The sequence below is a fragment of the Mobula birostris genome, chromosome 19 (assembly GCF_030028105.1).
Source record: "Mobula birostris isolate sMobBir1 chromosome 19, sMobBir1.hap1, whole genome shotgun sequence".
Lineage (NCBI taxonomy): Eukaryota > Metazoa > Chordata > Chondrichthyes > Myliobatiformes > Myliobatidae > Mobula > Mobula birostris.
Genome location: NC_092388.1, coordinates 42,575,448 through 42,602,909, shown reverse-complemented (window position 1 = coordinate 42,602,909; position 27,462 = coordinate 42,575,448). Strand labels below are relative to the sequence as shown.

The window sequence follows — 27,462 nt, the reverse complement described above, 5'->3', positions numbered from 1 at the left end:
AAATTGGACAGATACATGGATGGGAGGTGTATGGAGGGATATAGTCCGTGTGCAGGTCAGTGGGACTAGGCAGAAAATGGTTCGGCACAGCCAAGAAGGGCCAAAAGGCCTGTTTCTGTGCTGTAGTTTCTATGTGCTGCAGAGAGCATCCTAACAAGCTGTATCACCGCGTGGTACAGAAACTGCACTGAAGCGGACAGGAAGGCTTTCCAACGGGTAGTCGAAACTGGCACCAGCCTACCCGCCATCAAGGCATATATACAGAAAGGTGCCGGAAACAGTTCAAAGTAAAGTTATCATCAAAGTATGTACATGTCATCATACACAACCCTAAAATTCATCTTTATGCAGGCATACTCAATAAACCCATTATAGAAAAATAACAATAAAAGAATCAATGCAAGACCGCACCAACTTGGGGATTCATCTAGTGTACAAAAGACAGCAAAATGTGCAAATACAAAGAGAAAAAATAATAATTAATAAGCAATAAATATCAAGAATATGAGTTGAAGAGTACTGAGAGTGAGTCCATAGGTTGTGGGAACATCTCAAAAGGACCAGTAATGTCATGAAGGATCCCAACCATCCTTCCCATGGATTGTTTGTCCCACCCTATCAGGGATGAGGCTACGTAGCATCTATGTCAGGAGAACCAGACACAAAAACAGTTCCTTTTCCCAAGCAGTAAGGCTGATAAACACTTCCACCCACTAACCCACTCCACCACAACCACAACTACAACTACTTTATTATTTCCTATCAGTCACCTTATGTACAGACACTCCTGTCCCAAGCATCACTTGATGGATATAGAATCAATCTATATACAGAAAATATTTTATGTATTTATATTTATTGTGTTTTTATTATTATTGTGTTATTGTGTTTTTCTTTGGATCTAGAGTAACAATTATTTCATTCTCCTTTACAATTTTGAATCTTGAAAATTATTAGAGGCCTAGACAAAGTTATCTTTTTCCCTGGGTCAAAATGTCTTTTACCAGGGAATACATTTAGTGTGAGAAGGTGGAAGTTCACAGGAGATGGGTTGGTCAAGCTTTATTTTATACACAGAAAGGTGATGCCTGGAACACACTGCCAGGAGTAATGGTGGAGGTAGATAAACACTCAAGAAGCTCTTATGCAGGCACATGAATATGCGAAGAATGGAGCGATATGGACCATTTACTGGCAGAAGGGATTATTGTAATTAGACATCATCAGTATAATTAGTTTGGCGCATTTTTCTACGTTCTGTGAATAATGTTCTTACTCAACTCTGTTCTTACCGAGCAATATTACAGGGATTAAAATTTTGATGTGATAGATAATAATTTTGTAAAATCTCTGAAACAAACCTATTACATTTGCATTTGACAGACAGCTCATTTATCACTTAATTAATGTTACCTTTGGAGTTTTGAATGGTTTACATATCAGCACAATGCAATAACTACTGCAGCAAATAACATCCAATATTATGCTCTGTTATCTCCAGTAAAAATTTCATCAAATATTTAGTTTTGTATTAGAAATGTAAACATACCCCACCCAAATCACTGCAAGCAAGTGCCAGAAACTTCATCCATTCAATCTCGTATTCAAAATTTCCCAGCTGCAGAATGCTTCTCAGGCGCTGGATTGGCAAACCTAAATCCTTCCATTTCTCTTCCAATTCGTATTCTTCAACAATGTTCTTTGGAGAGAGCTGATGCACAAATACATTTTAGAAACTGAATTTCAGCATAGCAACATTTCAACATCTTGATAATCAAAAATTATCAAAAGCATACAAATTAGAAGCAGGAATAAGTCACTAGACCCTTCTAACCTGTTCTGTCATTTAATAAGACCACAGCACGTCTGACTATAAAGTCTACTCCACTTTCCTTCCTACACACAGCATTATCCTCTTTGTTTACCAAGAATCTATCCTACCCTTAAAATAATTCATATCCCCAAATTCCAGTTTAATTAACAGAAGTTAAACTTAAGACACAGGTGCATAATCTAAACCTGTTGTACTCATTAAGGCAGTCCTGGGAAGGGTTTCAACCCAAAACATCAACTGTTCATTACTTTCCACAGATGCTGCCTGATCTGCTGAATTCTTCCTGCATTTTGTATGTGTTTCTCTTTTATTCAAGTATCTTAAATAGGAAAGGCTTTTAAAGCAAGTGACTATATATATATATATATAGATGTCATGGTCAGATGTAATCAAATCCAGGGAAATCACATTAACTATTATCCAATTTAAGCCAAGTGTATTCATTTTCATCATCAACACCAGTGTTTCCCTATCTTCTTTAGCCCAAGACCCCTTAAAGCACTTTCATACTTGTCAACACTGCCCTAAAGTATCTTTATACTTAACAACACCCCTCTTAGGCACAATGTAATTTCTGGCACCCCCATACTGTAAAAGCATGTGTAGCATATGCTAACATGAGAAAAACGATTCTGCTTTAAATTTTTATTTGCCTTTAAACCTAGCTTACACTGTACCTGTGCAGCTTTGATATCAATGTGATCCCTGAGCTTGACAGTTTTTAGCAAGGGTTGAAATATCTGGTTTGTTGTGACAGAAAAAGCCAGAAGTCCCCAAAGTGGTTTCTGTTTCTTGTGAGTATGTGTTTCACTGCACTGAAGCCTCTTTCAACAAGGTAGGAGAATGAGAATGGAATGAAGAGCAGTTTGGCTCTTCTCCAAGTACCAGGAAAATGCCTATGACATGTAGCCACATACCACAAAATCTGACATTTTTGAAAAATATTTTTGCATCTTCTTCTTCTGAATTTCAATAATTTCTTCTTGCAAACTCTCTTCCTGTTCCTCCACCTTGCTAAGAAATGGGTTAAATCACCCAGTCTGGAATTTCCAGATCATTCAAATCCTTGAATCAATTCTGAAAATTCTTCTTCAGTAATTGCAGGTGTAAGCAGTACTCTTGCAAATTACTGTCTGTGAAAGAGAGTGCCATACTTTCCATGCAAGGCAACTGTGAGGACATTCTTCTCCCACTGTTTTACTTATATATTTCCAATTTTCTGATAAAAGTGGATACTGCCCTTTTTGCCTGGATTAAATTGAAATTTTCACCCTACAGTTTCATATTTAAAATGTCCATTTTGTTATACATATCAGCTAGGTATGCCACGCTTCTACGTAGAAGTTCTATCTTGTGTCCCAAGCTCTTGTTAACTTTGAGCAAAAGTTCAACCACAGTGTCAAAAAATTCAAAGGAACGTTTTAAGCAGCAGCTTCAGTGTGAAGAACCAAGCATTCAAATTCTTTATCATTACCTTGGCATAACTGGAAAAATAGTCTGCTATTTAATGGATGAGCTTTAATTTTGTTGATAGCAGATATTACAAGAATCATGCTTGAAAAAAGTCCCTGGCTCAGATTTTTGGCTGCAAGGTGTTGACAATGAATTACACAATGGATTACAGACAGACTTGGAATGTGTTTTTTCATAAATGCCACTGAACCAGCATGGTGACCTGTCATATATGGTGCTGCATCTGTTGCACAAGAAATCATGTTCCTAATCAAAATACTTTTACCCTCAGTATACATTTTGAGCTTGTCACTGATTGATTCTCTGATGATATTTGTTTTTAACTTTTTTCTAAAAGAGAATCTCTTCATAAGTTTTTCCATTTTTGATAAACTGTACATATGCCATTAGAAATGCCTTGTTGTCTCGCACAGTTGATTCATCCAGTGGTATTGAAATTCAGTTTTTTGTAGCTCTGTGCAGAGTTGATACTTGATGCCTTCACTCATTTTGTCAATACAATGAGCTAGTTATTACTCAGAGGAACTTATTTTAAAATAGTGGTATCCATTTTGAGAACAGTGGTGAGCAATTTTGATACAGCAGGCATTATTAATCTTTCACTAGTTGGATATTTTCCACACTTTGCTATCATTTTAGAAATGATATAAGAAAATGACTTCATCACATATGCTGGTATCATCAATCACAAATGTGAAAAGTTCTAACTGGGTAAGACTAACTGAATCACAGTTCAAACGTCTGATTTTTATTTGCGTATTTCAGGCACCTGCAATACAGGCGTTCACAAAGGGCTCCTGACCAGACTGGAACAAGACTCTGATATGACTTTACAAGCTGTCACTCAAGAATGTCAGCGTTTGATGGACACTAAACGGGATGCCACCTGGTGGAAAAGAACCATGTCAATGCAGGTCTCAATGGCTCAGACATCAACTCGAAGCAGGTCTCCAAGCGGCCAAACCAATATTGTCAGAACTGTTGTGCGCGCCATTAAACAAGAAACTGCTAATACAAGAAATATATTTACTGCAAATGCCAACACCATGGTCACAAAGAAGGCTTTTTCCATTCTTCACTCACTTCTAGGCCAAGAAGTTTCAAAAGCCACCAATTTAACAGTCACATTCAAAGTTGACTTCACGCCCAGGAGATGGTATGTCAACATATTTATCAATAATCAGTTGGCCCGGCTACAACTCAATACGGTGTCAGACATCACTATTATCTGTATATGGATCTGGTGCGCAATTGGCTCCCCACCAGTCTAATCATCTCATCACGATGCCTGCAGTGCATCAGATGGAGCCCCCCAGCTGACTGGTGAACTGCACCGCATGGTGAAGCTGAACAGTAACCAAGTCAGTGTGTGTGTTACCTAACAGATCAGCCAGATATAAATGTCCTTGGCATTGACTGGATGGACAAGCTTGATCTCTGGATCATCCCTCTGGATGAAGTCTGTACAAAGACATTGGCTATGCAGCAGTTAAATGTAGCTTTCAGTTCCTGGGTCTTGCCACCAATGCACCCAAAATGAGTGTTAATTACTGTCAGCTTTGAGTTGTATTCATGCAATGAGATGTTGATTGCATTCATGCATACGAGGGGTGATTGATAAGTTTGTGGCCTAAGGTAGAAGGAAATGAGTTATTAACTTCAAACTTTCTGCATATTCACTCAAAGAGTTGAACTGCACATGCATGTAATGAGAGCTGTTTCCTTCTACCCTTCATTGGCCCATTCTTCCATCTCCTTCTAGCTTTCATTGGCTCATTCAATGGGTGGGTCCATCTTGTCCTGGCTGACATCTATTCAAAATGGCAGAAATATAATCTATGAAGTCAACGACAGAGCCTACAATTCAACAGCTGCTGCAGATCTTCAGTTGCTTTGGGAAACTAGAAAAGCTTGTTTCTGACAACAGTATTCAGTTCACAGCGTTATGCTGCAGACTGCCAGGACAGCAGAATTATCCACATCCATTCACTCCCATATCATCCACAGTCCAATGACCAAGCAGAGAGTTTTGTGGATACGTTCTAATAATCACTTCCGAAATCAAGAAGAGAAGAAACAGCAGCAGAGGCTCGCAACACATTTCTGCTGACATATCGAATTACACCACATCCAGGTCTCGAGGGGAAGCCAGCAGCTGCAGCGCTTTTAAGAAAGAAAACTACACAATTGTTTGTAATGCTGCCAGTGCCCAACATCCAAGACAGCAGATGGCCAGGTGCACAAAGGGAGCCACAGGGAGCCACAGGGACCTTGGTTGACAGGTGAGGTCATTTAAGCCCGGAGCTACTATGTGGGTCAAACGTTATTGCAATGAGCAAAACCCCTGGATACCAGGTAAGTTTGGCAAACGAATGGGGAAAAGGCTCTACAAAGTTATTATAGACAGACATTGCTAGCATCACCACATCAACCATTTGAGACCACATGCTCCTGAAGGCACCACCAGTTCATTGGGCAGATTATCAAACACAGAGCTGAACCTTCATCTGTTCATAGAACGGTTCGATCTACCCCGACCAAACCAACCAACAGTTCCAGTACAGCTACGAGCAACATTGAGACAAGAAAGTGACAGCCTACAACCACGAAGAAGGACTGAACCACTAAGCTGGTTGTTCCAATCCAAATCAACTTTTGGTTCAAATCCTACAGGTAATCATCTTCAAGAGGGAGGTGTTACAGTGAGCTGAAACAACCAGTGCCTATTGGTCAGCTGACCACCAATCTCAGGCTGACTTTCACTAACCGATAGTTGTTCCAATCAATGTCTTCAATGTTCTTTTGGCAAATCATTTAAATACTCGTACTTTGGGGTGTACAATTGAGTTTTGAGATTTGTAGTTGTGTGGTTTTAATGAATACAGGAACATTTCGTGTTCCGGCTTTGTCCTATCTCCTGGCTTCGTGTCTCATCAGTAGTTATGGGGAAGTTAAACACAACAATCCTGCTGAGGAAGTCCCTGATCAACACAAGATACAGTTCCATTTTCCTCATTTTTCTCTATTCATGCAGCAATCTCTTGACTCTCCTCAGCTCATTGTCTTTCAGGACACTAGATTATTTTCACCGCTTTCATTTTTTGGAATGCTCTTAAAATCTGTTTTTTCATTAAGTGGTGAATTGAACTTCATCGAAGAACCCCAATAAGCAATGAGCTACACTTCCCTGTATTATTCCTGGACAAGATTAGCAGATATACGATGTTTTTTCTCTGTTTCTACATTCAGTGGCCACTTTATTAGATACAAGAATGGAACCTAGTGTGGTCTTCTGCAGATGTAGCCCATACACTTTAAGGATTGACATGATGTGCATTCAGAGATATCTTCTTCAAACCACTATTGTAACATATGATTATTTCGGTTACTGTTGCCTTTCCATCCTCACGTATTAATAAGGCATTTTTGTCCATAGAACTGTTGCTCTTTGGATGTTTTATGTTTTTCATACCATTCTCTGTAAACTCTAGAGACTGTTGTGTGTGAAATTCCCATGGGATCAACAGTTTCTAAGATATTCAAACCACTCCGTTTGGCATCAACAATCATTCCACTATTGAAACATGTGGTTATCTGAGTGACTGGCATCTTCCTGTCAGCTTGGACTAATTTGACCTCTCTCCTCTGGCCTCACTCATTAATAAGACATTTTCACCCACAGATACTCAAACCATCCCTTCTAGCACCAACAATCATTCCACGGTCAAAGTCAGTTGGATCACATTTCTTCCTCATTCTGAGGTTTGGTCTGAACAACTGAACATTTTGATCATTATGCATGCTTTTATGCATTGATTTGCTGCCATATGATTAGCTGCTTAGATATTTGCATTAAACAAGCAGGTGTACCTAATAAATTGGCCACTGAGCTGGATTCAGGAAAGAAAAGAAGTGCTCAAGAATGATGGAAGAAGGTAAATTTGAATGGTGCCACAATATTCCTGTCCATTTTCTTCGGATGTAATTATCTGGAGTTTCCATTTCTTTCACTTGAGTTGAAGTGAAAGACATGGAAATGCCAGATGATTGCGTTGCTTTGATTTCAATACATTGTCAATTGATTTAGTTGGAATCATTCCACCACACCTCTACTAGAAAAGAGCAAAACTTAAATCTAACCTTGCAATAATTATTTCCCGGCAATATCCTCCATGTAAGCACAAAATTGACAAACGACAGGAAACAAGTAATGTTTATAAAGTATAAATGCAAATATGAAGCAAAGGTCCATTTTAAATTTACGTATGAATTTATGAACTAGTGTCTACCAACATCACTGAAGATGTGTCCAGAAGCATCAGTAGATGTATGTACACAGCTTACACCCTGAGTTCATCAGTGACAACCAGGAAAGACTGGGTGACAACCGCGAAAAGAGTGGTGACGACTGGAAAGCCAGTGACAGCCCGGAGAGACGGCAACCGGGGCAGAACGGGCTGGCAACCCAATCTGTGTCCTCTGAGAGCAGAACCCCCACAAAAGCTACGATGAATCTAAGGAAAAGATACTCCCGGGGTACCCGAGAGGGGGGGGAGGAAGAGCGCCCCAGTTGGATGGCCACAACGACATCAGACCCAGGCAATGAACAAATGCCGATGAGGAAGCAGTGTGCATGTGGCAAAATCTGCAAGAACGATTGCAGCTTGAAGATCCACCAAGCGAGGATGAAGTGTTTGGCGGGAGCAGGAGCAGCGCAACGCGCAGGTGTCCAACCTAGGGAGACGAAGGAGGGGCCAGGCCCGGAGTCACCCCATAGGACCCAGAACCTCCAAGTGTTGCAAACTAATCCCTCTAACATGAAGTCTAACAGGAGGCGGATCAAATGGCCTGCAGCTAACATGACTTCACTGTGGAAGCAGCTTGATGTTGACCAAATTCTGGAGGCAACAGCGAAGGGAGGGGTTGATAGGAAGCTGCAAGCCATGACAACAATTATTGTCCCAGTGGAGGGTGGTTGTAGGGGATTCGTAGCCCGTTCCTTAGTTAGAGCGTTCAGCATTTTGGGCATCGAGGCAGAGAGGAAGAGGAGAGCCATCCGCAGTACCACCGATGAGGCAGAGAGGGCCTCAAGATAGCTGTGGCTCAAAAGAGGGGAACCATGGAGTCATAAGTAGCTAGCCATCTGGACACAAGCTGGGGTCTGATCAGCCCCGGCTGGGTCACCTGGAGGAGGTTGTATGATGTTGAAAGACCCGAAACACCCGATGATTCCAGGAACATCACTGAAGATGTGTCCAGAAGCATCAGTAGATGTATGTACACAGTACCTATAATAATTATTTATTCCCTTGCATATAAATTATTCATAAATTTTTGCTTATAAGTTTTCCAGTATCATACCTGATTGTGCAGAACCTTCAGAAGTCCTGGTGTAAGACCAGTATCATTTTTCTGTGTTGCCACTGGCATTTCGAGCCGCTCCTTCACAGGAGGTGTTTCCCCTTTAGATAAAGCTGCAAAATACCTGTCAACATAATTGATCACAAATTTACATTAGTTTCTGATAGTTTGGAACATATTAGGCAATTCATCAAAGTATTAGATTGCCACAAATGGAAACTGAAAATGGCAGAAACACTTGCTAAGTCAGGCAGTATCAGAAGAAAGAAAAAAAAGAGTTAACATTGCAGTTTTTGACCTAAAACATTAAATCTGTTTTTTTCCTTCCACGGATGCTGTCTGACCTGTTGGACGCTTCCATTATTGTGTTTTGACTTTAGTTGTTCAGCATCTGTTTGATTTTATATTTTTTTAAAATTTACAGATACAGCATAGTAACAGGCTCTTGCAGCCCATGCAACCCATGTGACCAATTAACCCACGAATCTATCTGTCACTGGAACGTGGGAGGAAACTGGACTATTCAGTGGGAACTCACACAGTCAGTGGGGGAATTGAACGCAGGTCGCTGACACTGTAATAGCACAGTAATACTGTTATGCTAATCAGTATGCTACTGAGCCATCCTAATTTCATTTATTTGATTGTGTTTATTATCAGATTATCATACTGGAACAGAAAATACATTTATAATGGACTGTTTTAAACTCTTCTCTCTTCAGTCTTACCACTGCCATTCCCTAAGAAAAACTGTGCAGAAGTAGCATTATTCTCAATGTTGCTGTTTATGGACTTCAGCTAGGAGGTGCCACAAAGAACTCAAAGTTAATTTTTGCAGTGCATCTTCTGAAGTATAACATCCAGGGAGACAGACAAAAATTTGGATTTTTTTTTTAAGTGCCTTGGTGTTTTAAGAGCTGCACTCATCAGGAAATTTTTATATAACAGACTCCATCACATTCCTGACTTGTGATTTGATGGAAAATCTTTGAGAGTCACGTGATTATCCATTTGGAGAATTGGTTAGACTTGTTAAAAATTATTGTGGATTAGCACATGTAGCAGAAATGTTACTTGTCCAAGTCTAAAAGCTATTAAGTCTTGCTGCATGGGGACACAGGTTGTTAATATTACACATGGAGCTATGGATGGATCTGAACACTGTGCAACCATAAGCTTCTTCATTTTTCATCTTACGATAGAGGAACAATCCAGAACAAGTCTGTCCCCACAAAATCATTTGCAGTCTTCCCCAACCAGAAGCTCTTGATGAATGATGAAATTCTCAATCTGCTGAGGGACAGGTCAATGGCATGCAAGTCTGGTGACCAAGTAAAATGCATGAGGTCCAGGTATGATCTCGAGAAAGCCATCTCAGAATCAGGTTTATTATCACTGGCATGTGTCGTGAAATTTGTTAACTTAGTAGCAGTTCAATGCAATACATAATATAGAAAAAATAAATAAATCAATCAATTTCAGTATACGTATATTGAGTAGATTAAAAATCATGCAAAAAAACAGAAATAATATATATTAAAAAAGTGTGGTAAGGTAGTGTTCAAGGGTTCAATGTCCATCTAGGAATCGGATGGCAGAGGGGAATAAGCTGTTCCTGAATCGCTGAGTGTGTGCCTTCAGGCTTCTGTACCTCCTACATGATGGTAACAGTGAGAAAATGGCATGCCCTGGGTGCTGGGGATCCTTAATAATGGACGCTGTCTTTCTGAGACACCGCTCCTTGAAGATGTCCTGGCTACTTTGTAGGCTAGAACCCAAGATGGAGCCAATTAAATTTACAATCCTCTGCAGCTTCCTTTCATTCCTGTGCAGTAGCCCCCACCCCCCATACCAGCAGTAATGCAGCCTGTCAAAATGATCTCCACGGTACATCTATAGAAGTTTTTGAGGGTGTTTTTGACATGTCAAATCTCTTCAAACTCTTAATGAAGTACATTCACTGCTTTGCCTTCTTTATAACTGCATTGATATGTTGGGACCAGGTTAGATCCTCAGAGACCTTGACACCCAGGAACTTGAAGCTGCTCACTCTCTCCACTTCTGATCCCTCTGTGAGGATTGGTATGTGTTCCTTCATCTTACCCTTCCTGAAGTCCACAGTCAGCTCTTTCATCTTACTGACGTTGAGTGCCAGGTTGTTGCTGTGACACCACTCCATTATTTGGCATATCTCACTCCTGTACACTCTCTCATCTCTATCTGTGTACATACATCTATTGATGCTTCTGGACACATCTTCAGTGATGTTCCTGGAATCATCGGGTGTTTCGGGTCTTTCAACATCATACAACCTCCTCCAGGTGACCCAGCCGGGGCTGATCAGCCCCCAGCTTGTGTCCAGATGGCTAGCTACTTATGACTCCATGGCTCCCCTCTTTTGAGCCACAGCCATCTTGAGGCCCTCTCTGCTGCATTGGTGGTACTGCGAATGGCTCTCCTCTTCCTCTCTCCTTCAATGCCCAAAATGCTGAAGGCTCTAACTAAAGAATGGGCTACAAATCCCCTACAACCAACCTCCACTGGGAGACACCTCGCTCTCCATCCAGCCTACTGACAGTTGCTGACCAGTCCTGCGTACTTGGAGAGCTTCCCTTCAAAGGCCTCTTCTATGGGACTGTCAGCTCCAGCAGCACCACTTGCTTAGTCGACTCAGACACTAGGACAATGTCTGGTCGCAGGGTGGTGGCTGCGATATGGTATATATGAGGTTCTTCCAACAATGGTTGCATCATCAGCAAATTTATATATGGTATTTGAGCTATGCCTAGCCACGCAGTCATGGTATAGAGAGAGAAGAACAATGGGCTAAGCACACACCCCTGAGGTGCACCAGTGTTGATCGTCAGGAAGGAGGTGTCATCACCAATCCGCACAGGTTGTGGCCTTCCGGTTAGGAAGTCGAGGATCCAACTGCAGAGGGAGGTACAGAAGCCCAGATTCTGTAACTTCTCAATCAGAATTGTGTGAATGATGGTATTAAATGCTAAGCTATAGTCAATGAACAGCATCCTGACATTGGTGTCTTACGTGCAAAGTGGTAATTCTGGACCAAACCTGAATCACTGAAGGATACTTGACAGCTGTGGCAAGGCTTGAATGCTACAAAGTGAAACCAAGTGGCATAAGTCTCAACAAGGTTGCTCTCCCAGGATGAGCTCAATGCTTTTCATGCTTGTTTTGACCGTCAAAATATGGAGGCACCTTCATGGTAGTGCCTCTACTTTCTCAGAACTTTGCGAAAGTTTGGCACGTCATCTAAAACCCTGACTAACTTCTATAGATGTGTCATCTCCCAGATGATCTCAATGGCTTTTATGCTCATTTTGACCATCAAAATATGGAGGCAACTTCATAATGACTGGTTGCATCACGGCCTGGTATGGAAATACCAATGCCCTTGAATGGAAAAGCCTACACAAGTAGTGGACACTGCCTAGTCCATCACAGATAACGCCCTCCCCACCACTGAGCACATCTATACGGAGCACTGTCACAGGAAAGCAGCATCTATCATCAAGGAGCACTACCATTCAAGGCTCTCTTCTTCCTGTTGGCAGCAGCAAGAACGTACAAAAGAGCCTCAGGTCCCACACCAGCAGATTCAGGAACAGTAATTACCACTCAGTCATCAGGTTCTTAAACCAAAGGGGATAATTTCACTTGCCTGTTCACTGAACTGTTCCCATAACCTATAGACTCATTTTAAGGATCCTTCATCTCAGATTCTCAGTATTTGCTTATTTATTATTATTTCCTTTTTATCTTTCTTTTTGTATTTACACAGTTTGTTGTTGATTGCATGTGGGTTGTTTGTCCATTCTCTTGGTTGCAGTCTCTCACTGATTCTATTGTGTTTCTTATTTTCTGTGATTGTTTGCAAGGGAATGAATCTCAGGGTTGTATATGGTGATATATATGTACTTTGATAATACTTTTACTTTGAACTTTGAACATAGCACCTGGATTGTAAAACATCTGCCCAGAAGAATATTTGCAGCTAAAGTGCAGATAATAAACACCAACCGTGTTTCCAAGTTGAAAACATGAATGAGAGGAACAGGCATACAGTCAGATTGGAAGCCCTGAGGTCATACAGCTGGGGACTGAAATAGTCAATTAGAAATTAATAAAAGATGTGATTGAGAGTTTCGACTACAGTTAGGGTGAGACAAAAGTAGATGCAAAATATATATCAGAGGTAAGAGTAGGTAGATTCATAATGCAGAGTTAATATGGCCCAGGGCACAAGGCAGCAATTTATTTTAATCATAACCATCCCAAAAGAATGGATGGGAAGATTGATGATAGAGTACAAGTTTGTGTCAGGTTTTGAAGAAATGACCTCACCAGTGTAAATGGAGAAAGTGCTGCTTGCTTCAGACGTGCTGAACACAGAGAGACATTGTGAGGATCACAAAAGGCAGTAGAGTAGTGTGGCTGTTATCACTGAAAGTAAATTAATGGACTAACTACATAACATTCTTTCAGGGGTTCCCAATCTGAGGTCCACGGATCCCTTACTTAATGCTATTGGTCCACGACATAAAAAAGGTTGGGAACCCCAGGCACTGTGTACATGAAGGAGTAACAAGTGGAAATTCAAGTCTTTGGCTGACCCTCAACAACAGCAGTGTAAGAGTAGGATTGGAAGGTATTGCTGGAGATGTTTTAATTTTAATCATATAGTCAAGAGTGAAATAGAGCAATAACACAACTACTAAAGTGCCTTCCTCAACGCATATATCCAGATTCTCAGAGCCATGTTGTCAGGATATGGCTATAATTGAACAGTCCTAAAGCTTTCATATTCTTTTTAGCTCTTGACCTTAATTTCTCCATGACAAACATGCTGTCATATTAAACCTGTTAGATGATGTAAAGGCTTTACTCACGCAGCAGACCACTGAAGAACATCATGTGGCTGTGTCCGGATGGCAGACTTTGTAAACTGTTTTAAAATCTCTGGAAACTCAGGGGGGATTTCAATCTGCTGAGCGCAGAACATAACATCAGGAAGCGGCATGGTTGCTGAAAAGAATTAATAGAGGACTAAGTACAACAGAAACTTATCAAGGAGACACAAATCATAATTGATACTGGTTGTGTTCAGTGAGTTTAAAAAATGAAACTAAATTTCAAAACTAATTACAGATAGAGTAAAACTCTGACAATCTGTAATTTGACCACCCAGAAATCCCAATGTACTGGCACCTAGCTCACCGAATAACGTTTGCCATGCTGTCTTCTGACAACTGGGACCCTAGTTCCAGTGCTCCTTTCTGACTCACCTGTTCCTGCTGGCAAGTCTGAAAGTGTAATAATACTATTACGCTAGTGTTTCATAGACAGAAGAGGTACTGCAGATGTTAGAAATCTAGAGCGATATACACAGTGTGCTGGAGAAGCTCAGCCAGTCAGGCAGCATCTATGGAGGGGAATAAACAGTAGATGTGTCAGGCTGACCCTTCTTCAGGAGCATAAATGTGAGGAATTCAGTGCTAAAAGTCTGAATTACCAGAAAAATATATTTAAGCATTGTTGAAGTATTTAATTTTAATTTGCTACTGAGTTTTGTGTCCTTTAAAGAAAGTTGTCAATAACTTTCAGTTGTAAAACACAAAGTGGATGGCTTACTCTGCCAAACATAAGAGAACTGGATGGCAAAGACAGTCACTGAACCTGAGTATAGATACAAGGCTTGAAAGTTAAATCTCTCCAGACCCCAGCAGCAAATTTGGTGCTTCCTTAAGCACTAAAGTGAAAAAGTGTATTGGTAACAAAGGGGTACGGTATGCTTATTTTCATTAGCCATGGCATTTGAGTATAAAAGTTGGGATCATATTGCAGTTATACAAAACTCTGGTTAGGCCACATTTGGAATACTGTATTAAGCTTCTGGTCCTGGGAGAATGTGCAATCTTTGGAGAGGATGCAGAAGGGGTTCTTTTCTATCACCTGGTTGTTACTTTATTGGATAAAGGAGAGGTTGGGCAAATGGATTATTTTCCATGGAACTTTGGAGACCTAATAAAAAATTTATGAAAGGCACAGATAAGCTAGACGGTCAGTCTTTTCCCCAGGGTAGAAATGTCAAACACTAAAAGGCAAAAAGTTAAGGTGAGAGGGGAGGAGTTTGAAGGAGATTTTCAAAGCAAGTTTTTTTTCCTTACACAGACAGTTGTCAGTGACTAGAATATGCTACCAAAAAAGGTGGTAGCAACAAATACTACAGCAACATTTAGGATAAATCTTGACAGACACATGACCAAGCAAGAAAAAGAGCAGGGGTTCCCAATCTTCTTTATGTTATGGACCTCTACCATTAACTGATGGTCCATGGACCCTAGGTTGAGAACCCCTGAAATAGACAGATATGGACCATGTGTGGGCAGATGGATTAGCTTAGAATGGTTTGGTTGGGGCAGACATGATGGGCTGAAAGGCATTTTTCTATACTGTACTATTCCATGTCAACCTGTGACCTCTACCACAATAAAGAAAGAGCAGGTATATGGGAACATCACAAACACCAATGTTACAACAGATGTCCCCGGTATCATTAATAATTCACTATATTACTGAACATCTTTCACTTGATGCCCTCATTAGATGATTATTGATATTTCCCACTTTGTTCATTTTTCCTCCCACTTGTTTCATGGATAAATATACTTTATTGATCTCAAAGGAAATTAGTGTCACAATAGCATTATAAGTGAACAGATATACAAATATTAGAAGAGAAGTCAGAAAGAATTTAAAAAATTACTTTAAAGATAATATGCACAAGACTTACAGTCAAAGATTACAAGATCTACAAGTTCACACTGATAAGATGGAAGTGCAAGAATTACCATAATATTATACAGTAATTGGCACATATTCACACCATCCAGATAAGAAGTGATGGCAGTATTGCGCAGAAACACACACAAAATGCTGGAGGAACTCAGCAGGCCAGGCAGCATCACTTCCCCAGCTATAGGTTGACTCATTATAGAGCCTAATGGCCGAAGGTAAGAATGACCTCATATAGCGCTCTTTGGAGTGGCACAGTTGTACTAGTCTATTACCTAAAGTGCTCCCCTATTCAGCCAAGATGGCATGCAGAAGGTGAGAAACAGAATTGCCAGGATATTCTGGAGGATCCTTTGTTCTATGACAGATGTCCAATTTGACTCCTATAACAGTGCCAGCTTATCAGTTTATTGAGCCTGTTGGTGTCACCCATGTTGATGCCACTGGCCCAGCACACCACCACAGAGAAGATTGTACTAGCAGCAACAGACTGACAGAACACGTGAAGGAGAGGCCTGCATACGCCAAAGGACCCCAGTCTCCTCAGGAAGTAGAGATGACTCTGGCCCTTCTTGTACACAGCCTCTGTGTTGGTGCTACACTCAAGTCTGTCATCCAGGTGCACCTCCAGGTTCTTGTAGGTCCTTCCCACATCCACATTCTCACCATCAATAGTAACAGGGGACAATGCAGGCTTAGTCTTCCTAAAGTCCATCACCATCTCCTTTGTCTTGCTGATGATGAGCTGCAGATGATTCAGCTTGCACCATTTGACAAAGTCCTCCACCAGGGCCCTGTGTTCTTCCTCCCGTCCTCCCTTTATACACCTAATTATTGCTGAGTCATCAGAGAACTTCTGTAGATGACATGACTCAGTGTTGTATCTAAAGTCCAAGATATACAGGGTAAACAGGAAGGGAGCCAATACAGTCCTCCATGGGGTCCCGGTGCTGCTTATAGCCTTGTTTGGCACACAGCTCAGAAGCTGCACAAACTGTGGTCTGCCAGTTCGGTAGACCATTACCAAGGATACAATGGAAGTGCCAACCTGCATTGAATGGAGCTTCTCCCCCAGCAATGAGGGCTGTAGCACTTTTAGTCAGCCCTTCTTGGGTACTGGGAGCACACGATGTCTTCCACACAGTCAGGACTCTTTCCAGGCTGAGACTTGGATTGAAAATGCGCTGGAGAACTCCACACAGCTGCTCAGCACACTCCTTCAGGACCTTGGAATTCACATTATTTGGCCTCAATGCTTTGCTGTGTCTCAGCTTCCCCAGAGCTCTTCTTGTCTGCTCATTGAAGGTGTGTCCATGACGACTGGGGAGTTGGTGGAAGGTGGGGGCTGCGGGAGGTGAAGATCAGGACAATAGCAGTTGGTATGTGGAGGTGTTGAGGTGTTAATGGTAGGTGCAGGGGAAGATACAATACATGCACCAATTATCATTTCACTAATGTACCTAATGTACTTTTGCAGCCACCTATTTCGCTCTGACACTCAATTATTTCATTGAAATGCCCACTAGCTCTACTATTGCATCTCCTTGTTTTATTAGCCTCATCATCATCATCATCATCAGGTGCCATGCCCAGTTTGAGCTTTGACTGCCGTGGCCCATACATTCTTGTTTCAGGTCAAGTGGATCAATTCATTGGTATTCATTTCCAGTTCTCTGGCTGCTGTCTCCATCATCATTTGTCTTTGTCTTCCTCTTGCTTTCTTCCCTTCAATCGTTCCCATAATTACCGTGCATTCTAACTCCTCTTTCCTAATCACATGTCCAATGAAGTTATGTTGCCTTTTCATGATCTCATACATTATTTCTCTTTTTGTGCTTGCCCTGTTCATGACATCCTCATTAGATATTCATTTTATCCATGATATTCTTTGCATCCTCCTCAAAAACCACATCTCTGCTGCTTCAATTCATTTCTCATGTTACTAGATATTGTCTCAACATTCTGAGCCATATAACATAACTGGATAAACGTAACATTTCAGTGCTCTGAGGTGGGTTGTCATGCCTAGTTTAGTGTTGGTCAGTATACTCTTCATTCTTGTAAAGGTGTCTTTTGCCATCCCTATTCTTCTTTTGATGTCCATGTCGCGCCTGCCATCTGATGTCACCCAGCTTCCTAAGTAGCAAAAGTTCTGTACTTGTTTTATGTCTTCCCCATTTATTTTCAGCCTGCAGATAGGATTCTCCTTCTTTTTGGATATCACCATACATTCTGTGATTTTGCAATTGACAGATAGACCCACTTTTGCACTTTCTTCAACAAGTATATCAACTAAGTTTTGTAGTTCTTCCTCCGTACTTGTAATTAACACAGTGTCATCCCCATATCTAAAATTATTGATGTTTTCACCGCCTACTTTGATACCCAAGATGTCTCTTATTTTTTGTAATATTGTTTCACTGCACACATTAAACAAATCAGGGCAAAAAACACACCCTTGTCTAACGCCTCCCTCGATTTTCGTAAACCGATTCACTTCTCCATCTATTCTTACAGTGGCAGTTTGTTCCCAGTACAGATTTCTGATTAGGTGGAGATCTTTCCAATCTAGATCTAGAGTTTCCTGTAATAATTCGAATAACTTATTGTGTTTCACTTTATCAAAGGCTTTTGTGTAGTCGATAAAACAAACGGACAAATCTTTTTGCACTTGAATAGCTCGTTCTGTTAGTATCCTTAACATCAATATCGCGCTTCTTGTCCCTTTGTCTTTCACAAAACCACATTGTTCTTTACCTATTTCAGCTTGTATCTTAACTTTTAGCTCTTGTCATCAAAATTCTTAGAAGTATCTTAGTGATATGACTCATTAAACTTATGGTCCTATGTAATTCACATTCTATTGCTCCAGGTTTCTTAGGAAGAGTGATAAATACTGATTTTTTCATCTTTTCTGGTATTATTCCAGTCTCATAAATGTCATTGATTAAATCAGTAAGTTTTTCAAATCCATAATCTTCAAGGGCAATAATTTGTTCTATTACTAATTCATCAGGACCTGCTGCCTTTTTTTTCTTCATCTTATTTATTGCATTACAAACTTCAGATTTTAAAATACTTGGACCTTCAATGTTCTTCTTAATTTCTGGTTTCTCACCTCAATCGTCTTCAAACAATTCCTGAATATACTCACTCCATCTGTTCATAATCTCATCTTTTTCCATGATAATGGTACCATTCTTTGCTTTAAAACATCCACCTGAAGAATAAAGGAGCTTTTTACCAGTGATATTCTTGATTTGTTGGTGTAACCTTTTTGGATCAGTAATAAGGATTCTTTCCAATTGCTCACATTCCTGGTTTAACCATTCTTCTTTGGCTTTTTGACATAAGCTTTTAACTTTTTTATCTAAGGACTTATATTCTTTAGGATTTGCTTTCTTCCGTCTCCTTACTTCCACTAGATTTTTGATTTCATCTGTCATCCATTTATTCTTTGTGCTTTTATCTTTTTTAGGAATCACTGACTTTGCTGATTCTACCAAGGCATCCTTTAGAGAGTTAAACTTCATTTCTACATGATTGCTATCATCTTCAACAGACTCTATCTCTAGACTTTGAAATCTATTCCTTACTTCAATTGTAAATTTTTGTCTTAAGTTTTCTTCTTTGATTAATTGCGAGTAGTCAAGGGATTTCTCAGGCTTTTGCTTCTTTAGTTTTTTAAGTTTTACTTTTACAAGACATATTACTGGGTTATGGTCACTATTACAGTCTGCACCTGCATATGTTTTGCATTGAGTCACTGAGTTTCTAAATCTTTGGTTTATAGTAATAAAGTCAATTTGATTTCTGGTGTTATCACCTGGACTTTTCCAGGTCCATAAGCATCTTGAATGGTTTTTAAAGTAGGTATTCATAATGACCTGATTATTCATCTTGCACCATTCTACCCATTTCTCGCCTCTTTCATATTTTTCCCCAGTCCAAATTTTCCTATGGTATTTCCATCGGCACCTTGTCCTACTTTAGCATTTAGATCTCCCATGACAATAACAATATCTTGAGATTTGCATCCATTCTTTGCTTATTCTTCATAGAATTTATCTATATCCTCATTTGTTCCATCTGTTGTTGGTGCATATACCTGTGTAATTGCTAAATCAAATGGTTGTCCTATGAATCTAACAAGGAGCATTCTTTCTAATATTGCCCAATGTTCTAAAACACTTTTTGCCATGTTTTCATCCATTAGAATTCCTACTCCATTAGTATGGGATGTTCCACAAGAATAAATTAATGTTTTATTTCTATTCTGACATGTTCCAGCACCTGTCCAACGAACTTCCCTAATTCCCATGATGTTAATCTTTAGCCTTTCCATTTCATTTATCACATTGTCCAATCTTCCTGCTTGATATAGGGTTCTTACATTCCAAGTGGCAATAATTTTCTTTTGTGTTACTTGAAGTTTATGAGCAGTAGCTTGAAGACGGTCAACATGCATTCTCTATTTTCATTATTCCACCTATTCATACACTCAGTTATTTCACTATACACCTATTTAAAGAGCAGTTGCAAACACTTATTTCACTGTGATGTGTTAATTTCCTAACAGCATTTATTTATTCCACATTGTACCCATTTCACTAATAAACACATTGATTTCACTATTGTATCCAGCTATTTCACCAATCCGTATGGATACACCCTGATTTCACTATTCTGTGTATTTATTCTACCCAGCTGTTTCAGACCTGTTCGTACTTTCTTCACTGACCATCCTTCACTTTACGGTTACACCCGTTTATTTTAACAATACACCCATTGATTTCACTTACAGTACAGAACATAAAACAGCACACTATAGCCCCTTTGGCCCATGATGTTGTGTTGACTTTTTAACCTACTGCAAGATCAACCTAACCATTCCCTACTACACAGCCCACAAACCTCCACTGTTCTTCACCCACGTGCCAAGCCAAGAGTCTATTAAATGTCCCTAATACGTTAGCCTCTGCCACCACTCCCAGTAGTGCATACAGGCACTTACCACTCTGTGCGTAAACAAACTCCCTCTGAAATCTCCCCTAAGCATTCCTCCGTCCATCTTAAAAGGAAGTCCTCTAGTATTGTCCACTGCCACCCTTGGAGAAAAAGGCATTGGCTATCAACACTATCTTTGCCTCTCATAATCTCATATCCCCCTATGAAGTCACCTGTCATTCTCCTTCGCTCCAAAGAGAAAAGCCCTTGCTCAAACTTTCCTCATAAGATATGTTCTTAATCCAGGCAGCATCTTGGTAAATTTCCTCTGCATTTTCTTTAAAATTTCATACCTTTCCTGTAACAAGTGTACAAAACTGAACAAAATAGTCCAAGTGTGGTTAAATTAGAGTTTTATAGAGCTGCAACATTACCTCTCAGCTCACTGAATTCAAACTCCCAAATAATGAAGGTCAACACACCATACACCTTCCTTAACTACCTATCAACTTGCACATCAACTTTGCAGGATCTATGGACTTGGACCCCAAGACCCCTCTGTTCCTTCACACTGCTAAAAATCCTGCCATTAACTTTGTACAATGCACACAAAATGCTGGAAGAACTCAGAAAGTCAGGTAGCATCTATGGAAATGAACAAACAATCAATGCTTTGGGCCGAGACCCCTCGTCAGGACTGGAAAGGAATGGGAAGGATGCCAGAATAAGAATGCGGGGGTGGGAAAAGGAAGGAGGACAAGCTAGCGGTTGACAGGTGAAGACGGGTGGATGGGGGAGGGGGATGAAGTAAGAAGCTGGGAGGTGATAGATGGAAAAGCAAAAGGCTGGAGAAGAAGGAATCTGATAGGAGAGGAGAGTGGACCATGGGAGAAAGGGAAAGAGGAAGGCCACCAGGGGAGGTGATAGGCAGATGAAGAGAAGAGGCAAGAGGCCACAGTGCAGGAATTGAAGAAGGAAGTGAGAGGGGAAAAAATTGCTAGACGTTGGAGAAATTGATATTCATGCCGTCAGGTTGAAGGCTACCTAGACAGAATATGAGGTGTTATTCCTCCAGCCTGAGAATGGCCACATCATAGCAGAAGAGGAAGCCATGGACAGAAATGTCAGTACTGGAACGGGGATAGGAATTAAAACGGTTGGCCACTGGGAAATTCCGCTTTTTGCGGAGAGAGCAGAGGTGTTTGACAAAACTCATTCTCTACCTTCAAGTACTACTTTACACTTTCTGGATTGAAGTCCATCTGCCATACCCACTTCCACTTCTATTCGCAATCATCAGCAAAGAGATAGAAGAGGTCATTAACAGTGTTATTTAGTGTCACCTACTCTCCAACAACCTGATCACTAATGAGCATTACACGCTCCAGATTTCTCTGAAAGCTTGGTGTAAACATAGACCTGAGAGCTAAGTCCCAGATGTGAAGTCAGCCATTACCACCCTTAATATCAAGGTAACATTTGACCAAGTTTGGGGTCATGATGCAATAGCAAGACTGAGTGCAATGAGTTATTACGGGGAAAATGCTCCAGAGGGTAGCGTCATATCCCCCGGTGCTGCAGACGAAATTTTCAAGCTGCATAACATCATTTAAGTATCCCAGACCCAACCATCTTCATCAATGGCCTTCTTTTTAACATCAGTTTGACTGTGGGATGTTTACTGATAATTACTCTATGTTCCATACCATTTGGAAATTCACAGAAAATAATACTGCCCAGACCTGCAAGCAGCAAGAACTAGACCGTGCTGTGGCATAGGCAGATAAATGAGAGAAACAGTCATGCCATTAAAGTACCAGATAATGATCATCACTAAAAGGAGGGAACCTAACTACATAAACTCAGCACTCAACAGCATTATTGTTGTTGCAGTATATGCCATCAACAACTAGGTCTTACCACTCATCAGAAAGTCAATGGCATAAGCCACATAAACAATTGAGTACAAGGTGAGAGGGCTTGCTACATGGGACTTGCTTCCTGATATCTTATAGACTTCCCACCATTAATAAAGCAGGTCAGAATTTAATCCTGCCTTTCTTTCCACAGATGTTATCTGTGCTGCCATCATCAGTTACATTACTTCAGTTTTCAAATAGCTTCAGATTTTTACTTTACAAGTCAGGACCATAATGGAATACCGTCCACTTCCCAAATTCAATGCAGCTTCAAAGGCAATCAAGAACCTTGGCACAATTCAGGACAAAGTAACCTCATGCTCAATACTAAATATTCAATCTCTCTCCCAATGACACACTCTGCCAGAGTATGTAACAACTACAAAATAAATTGCAGTTTCTTGTCCAGGACCCTCCATGCCTACAGCTCTACCACCAAGAAGCAAGGGCTGCAAGTGCTTTAGAGGAATTAGGGCCAAGCAGAGGCAAATAGGACTAGCTAAATTGGGCTGTCATATTGGGCTGAAGGACATGTTTCCCTGCTGTATTCCTATATGACACCACAAAGTGCTGGAGGAACTCGGAACTTCTAACTTTCCAATTCTGTGAAGCCTGAAAAGTCAACTGTTCATTTTCCTCCTTAGATGCTGAGTTGCTCCAGCATTTTGTGTGCGTTGCGCTAGATTTGCAGCATCTGCAGCCTTTCTCTTTCTCCGGCTGGATATCCTCCTTCCAGTAGTACACCATCCTAATTTGGAAGTGTGTCGTTGGTCCTTCACTGCTACTGAGTCTCGGTCCAGAAATCCATTCAATATCATCTGGTGGATTTTCACCAGAAAAACTGCGGAGACTCTGAAAGGTAGTTCACCGCCTCCTTTTCAAAGAATATTGAGCAATGGGCAATACATACTGGTTTCGGTAGCAACATCAATATCGCGAATATTGATATCAAACAATCATTGATTTTACTAATGCAACAGCTCCTCTCTTACAACCACTTTCCCACTTACTTAATTTAACGTTGCGGCCGTTTGGTTTGCACCCAATTGATACACACGTTTCCCACGGACTCACCTTCTAATGCGGCCTCCGATTGCGCTTGATACACCCGCTGGGTCCAGGAGAAGTTACTATGGCACCACACTCACAATAATGACGGCGTTGTTGTAACTGAGGACCCCTATCTATTACGTGAAACTCAGCAAAGGTAAGCGGCCTTCATGGGCAGTGCTGGCCCACTCCCGTTTCCTGTCGGCGGTTGCTAGGTGACCCTCGTCACACCGCTTTCTGGTTGCTAGGGAACCGGCCATCATGATCAGGCGACTTGTCGTCTGACGTCACGTATAACCCAACACAGGTTCACCGTAATTAAAGCATTTTAGTGCATTTCCGACCGATACACTATAGAAACAGAGAAAGACCATGTTCGTTACGTTTGGGCCAGCTCTTCCAAACTAAATCAGAACTGAATCCAGTACAGGATGGCACACAACTTTGTACTATTCACTTCAGTACAATTCTGTACAATATAATGCGTGGCATAACAATGAGCCATTGAGTATCACACAACATTCAGTGCAATACAATTCAACACAGTGCAATACAGGATATTTAACGCAGGTTAGTATTAGTGTAATGTTCGGTATAAAACAATTCAAGCTATCAGCTTTACTTTATACAGTCGCATCACTTCAGATCTTTTGAAATTACTAAGTTCAGTGATCATAACTTGATCTTAAATGTTGACAAACAATCACACCAAGGTGATATTCTAGAGATACTAGAGATACGTGGCTGGATTAGTTAACCATACTTGTGGTAAATGAGATTGGATTTCAAAAGTTGTCTGATTACAAAAAACTGAAAAGAATTGGAGGTGAACAAGGTGAAGGCTACGTATTCAACAATGTGATGCAGTCGGGGAGGCATTAGTTGGAGGCGGTATACTGTGTAGCTGAATTATACAGTAGTCGCAAACAGCGGAAATCCAAATCCAAACAGAACGCTGGAGGAACTGCCTGACCTCCAGCGTTCTGTGTGTTGCTTTGAAATACAGTCGCAATGGGACACGGCAGGGCATAAAGTCATGCCTGTTTAATGTATTTCACTGAATTACATGCGTCAGGGAGGGGAGTATGAAAGAAAATGACTTGAGAAGCTAGGTGATAGGTGGAACAAGCAGAAGGTCTCTTGGGCCGGATTCCTGCAGCCCCTTGCCTCCTCGACCTATCACCTCCTAGCTTCACACATCATTTCCATTCATCCCGCGGCCCCACCGACCCACCTTCCTCCCCTTACTTGGATTCACCTGCCATCTTAAGCCCTTACCTTTTTATTCTGGCTTCTGCCCTTCCTTTGCAGTCCTGATGAAAGGGTCTTGAGCCAAAATCTCCACCTCGAATTACCTCCAGAGATGCCTCCTGACCTGCTGAGTTCCTTCCCGATTTTGTGTTGGTGGTGATGGTTAGGGAGTTGGCTCGGTTTTCCATGTTACCTTTAAACTCAAAGTCCATTCCCCATGTTCACTTTAAACTCACCGGAGTCCCATTTCCCTCAGCTCTTCTTAAACTCAAAGTCCATTTCCCATGTTCACTTTAAACTCACCGGAGTCCCATTTCCCTAAGCTCTTCTTAAACTCAAAGTTCATGGAATGATGTCTTTCTAATACTTTTAATGTACTTTACAAATGTTACACAATGGTATGTTTGTGTATTAAAAGGACCAGAAAACCTGCTAGTTCAGCATCAACAAGGACGCAAGGGTTTAGACTACTGCAGTGTTTTCAGAGCTTAGTATGATTAAAGATTACATTGTGACATGGTGATGCATCCACACAGCAATTTGATGCAAATCACATGGGCTGCTGTTTATCAATTACAACTTGGAGTTCAATACCACCAACCTCTCCGTATTAACAACCAAGCTTCTAAACCTAGACCTCTATTCTCCCCTCTAGAAATAGAGCGACATACTCATTGGGTTCAGTAATAACATTCTATCCTCGCTGGAAATTAACACAGGCACATCTTAAGGATGTGCGTTTATCCCTCTGCATGCATGAATCTGTGACTAAACATAGCTCAAACACTTTATAGAGACACCACTGTTGGCAAAATCTCAGATAGCGACAGGGCGCATAGCAGTGAAATAGTTCGGCTGGTTGAGTGATGTCACAACAACGCGCACTCATCTTTACCAGACCACACAATTAATTAATTGTGAACTTCAGTATGAAGAAGTTAGGAAAACATGCACGAGTCTTCACTGAGTCCATCCAAGCCATCAGACTCCTCAATACTCAGAGTCTAGACTGACATCGACATCATTGATTATGATATTGTACTTTGTCCTCTACTGTGCTTATTGTCTTGTTTATTAATTATTGTACTGCCCTGCACTGTTTTGTTCACCTTATGTAGTCCTGTGCAGGTCTGTAGTCTAGTGCAGTTTTTACGTTGTTTTATGTAGTCTAGTGTAGCCTTGTGCTGTCTCACATAGTCTAGTGTAGTTTTGTGTTGTTTCATGTAGCACCGGGATCCTGGAGGAACGTTGTTTCGTTTTTACTGTGTACTGTACCAGCAGCTTATGGTCGAAATGACAATAAACTTGACTTGACTTGGTGGAAAGGGTGAGCAGCTGGATGTCAACCACGCCAGCGGCTCTACTTCGCTTTGGAGTTTGAGATTTAGTATGCTTGCAATGATTTTTTCCAAATTTCTGCAGATATACAGTGGAGAGCATTCTGACTAGTTACATCACAGGCATAACCCTCTCCACTGTCAAGGGCATTTTCAAGAGGCAGCGCCACAAGGTGGCATCCAAATTTAAGGACCTTGAGGCTCAGGGACATGCCCTCTTCTTTTTACCACCATCAGGGAAGAGGTACATGGATCTGAAGACCCACTGTCAAAAATATCTTCTTCCCCTCCACCACCAGATTTCTGAAGTGTCCAATAACACAGCCTTATTATTGTTTTTATTGTGCTGCTTTGTGATTTATAGTAATTTTGTGTCTTTGCACTATACCTCTTCCACAAAACAATACATTTCACATAAGATAGTTTTGCCAATAAATGTCAGACAGCATTGGAATATGGATCTTCATAAAGATTATCATTCTAATTGCAATTGCAGCAAGACACAATTTTCCTCAAATAATTTCATAAATGTCTGACTAGAACCTAAAATATACACTTTTGAAGATGCTGAATGTTATCACCTGTCATCTTGAACAAATTGTTCTGAAGATTAGTGACTACTTTACATCTTGCTTCTGGGCTATTCCGAGTGATGTGAAATCTTCACTGATGCTAATTTCCTGTTCTTACATTCTCAAGTGTGGGTAATACACCAGCTGATACAGTGGGTCCGTTGTTAACCCAGGAAGAGGTACAGAGTAAAGTACTGTCACTCCAGGATGCCCAACGGTTTCTCCATCCCTACCACCCTCAACACCCCCCCCACCAAATGTTGGGTGCTGAGCCCACTGCTGCACAGCCAAACACCACAGCAATCACATCAAGTTCGCCCATGACCTGACAGTGGTGGGCTCATCACAAACAATGGCCTACCAAGAGGAGGTGGAAGAGCCAGGCAAATAACCTCTACCTCAATGTCAACAAGGCAAATAAGATTTCACATCACCGCAAGGATAAGGCCGGTGAGAGCTTTTTGGCGACCCAGTGTTTCGAGCTGCTTTTGAGGAAGTGCATGGCAGCATTGGGCCAGATACCAAATTTAAATGAGGGACTGTGTGGTTCACCCAGTCTAAGCCAATGGCGGTACGGCCCGGGGAAGTAGTGAGAGTGATGGGGACCCCCAAATTTCCCAGAGTGCCTAAGGGCGAAGCCCTCTTAGTGGACGCTCTGAAAGACCATGAGGGGGAGTCGGAATTTCCTGCTGGGGTACTGGTGAGGTCTGAATTGCAGAAACCCTCGGTTGTACAGCTGAGCAGGATGGCAGTGATTGTCAGGAACACTATGAAGAGGGAGGTCACCTTCAGGTGGGGATGCCCCTGGCACATTTGTTCCCGGTGACGGTAATGTCTAGTGCCCCCATGAGGCAGGCCGGGGAGAAACTATTGGAAAAGGGGGAAAAGTTGACCGCTGA

The 27,462-nt window shown here is 41.1% G+C and overlaps 1 protein-coding gene across 2 annotated transcripts in view; it reads right to left on the bottom strand.

Moving 5' to 3' along the window:
- Positions 1-23,615, bottom strand: part of ropn1l (rhophilin associated tail protein 1-like) — a 91,856-nt gene extending 68,241 nt beyond the window's left edge. The window contains exons 1-5 of one of the 2 annotated variants that reach the window (XM_072283055.1): positions 23,428-23,615; positions 18,606-18,707; positions 13,582-13,717; positions 8,669-8,792; positions 1,550-1,711 (exon numbers count right to left, since the gene is read on the bottom strand). In XM_072283055.1, coding sequence (XP_072139156.1) covers positions 1,550-1,711; positions 8,669-8,792; positions 13,582-13,712 — 417 coding nt within the window. In that variant the 5' untranslated portion in view covers positions 13,713-13,717; positions 18,606-18,707; positions 23,428-23,615. The remainder of the gene's footprint in view (positions 1-1,549; positions 1,712-8,668; positions 8,793-13,581; positions 13,718-18,605; positions 18,708-23,427) is intronic. The other variant, XM_072283054.1, reaches the window with a different exon arrangement.
- Between the last annotated feature and the right edge of the window lie 3,847 nt (positions 23,616-27,462).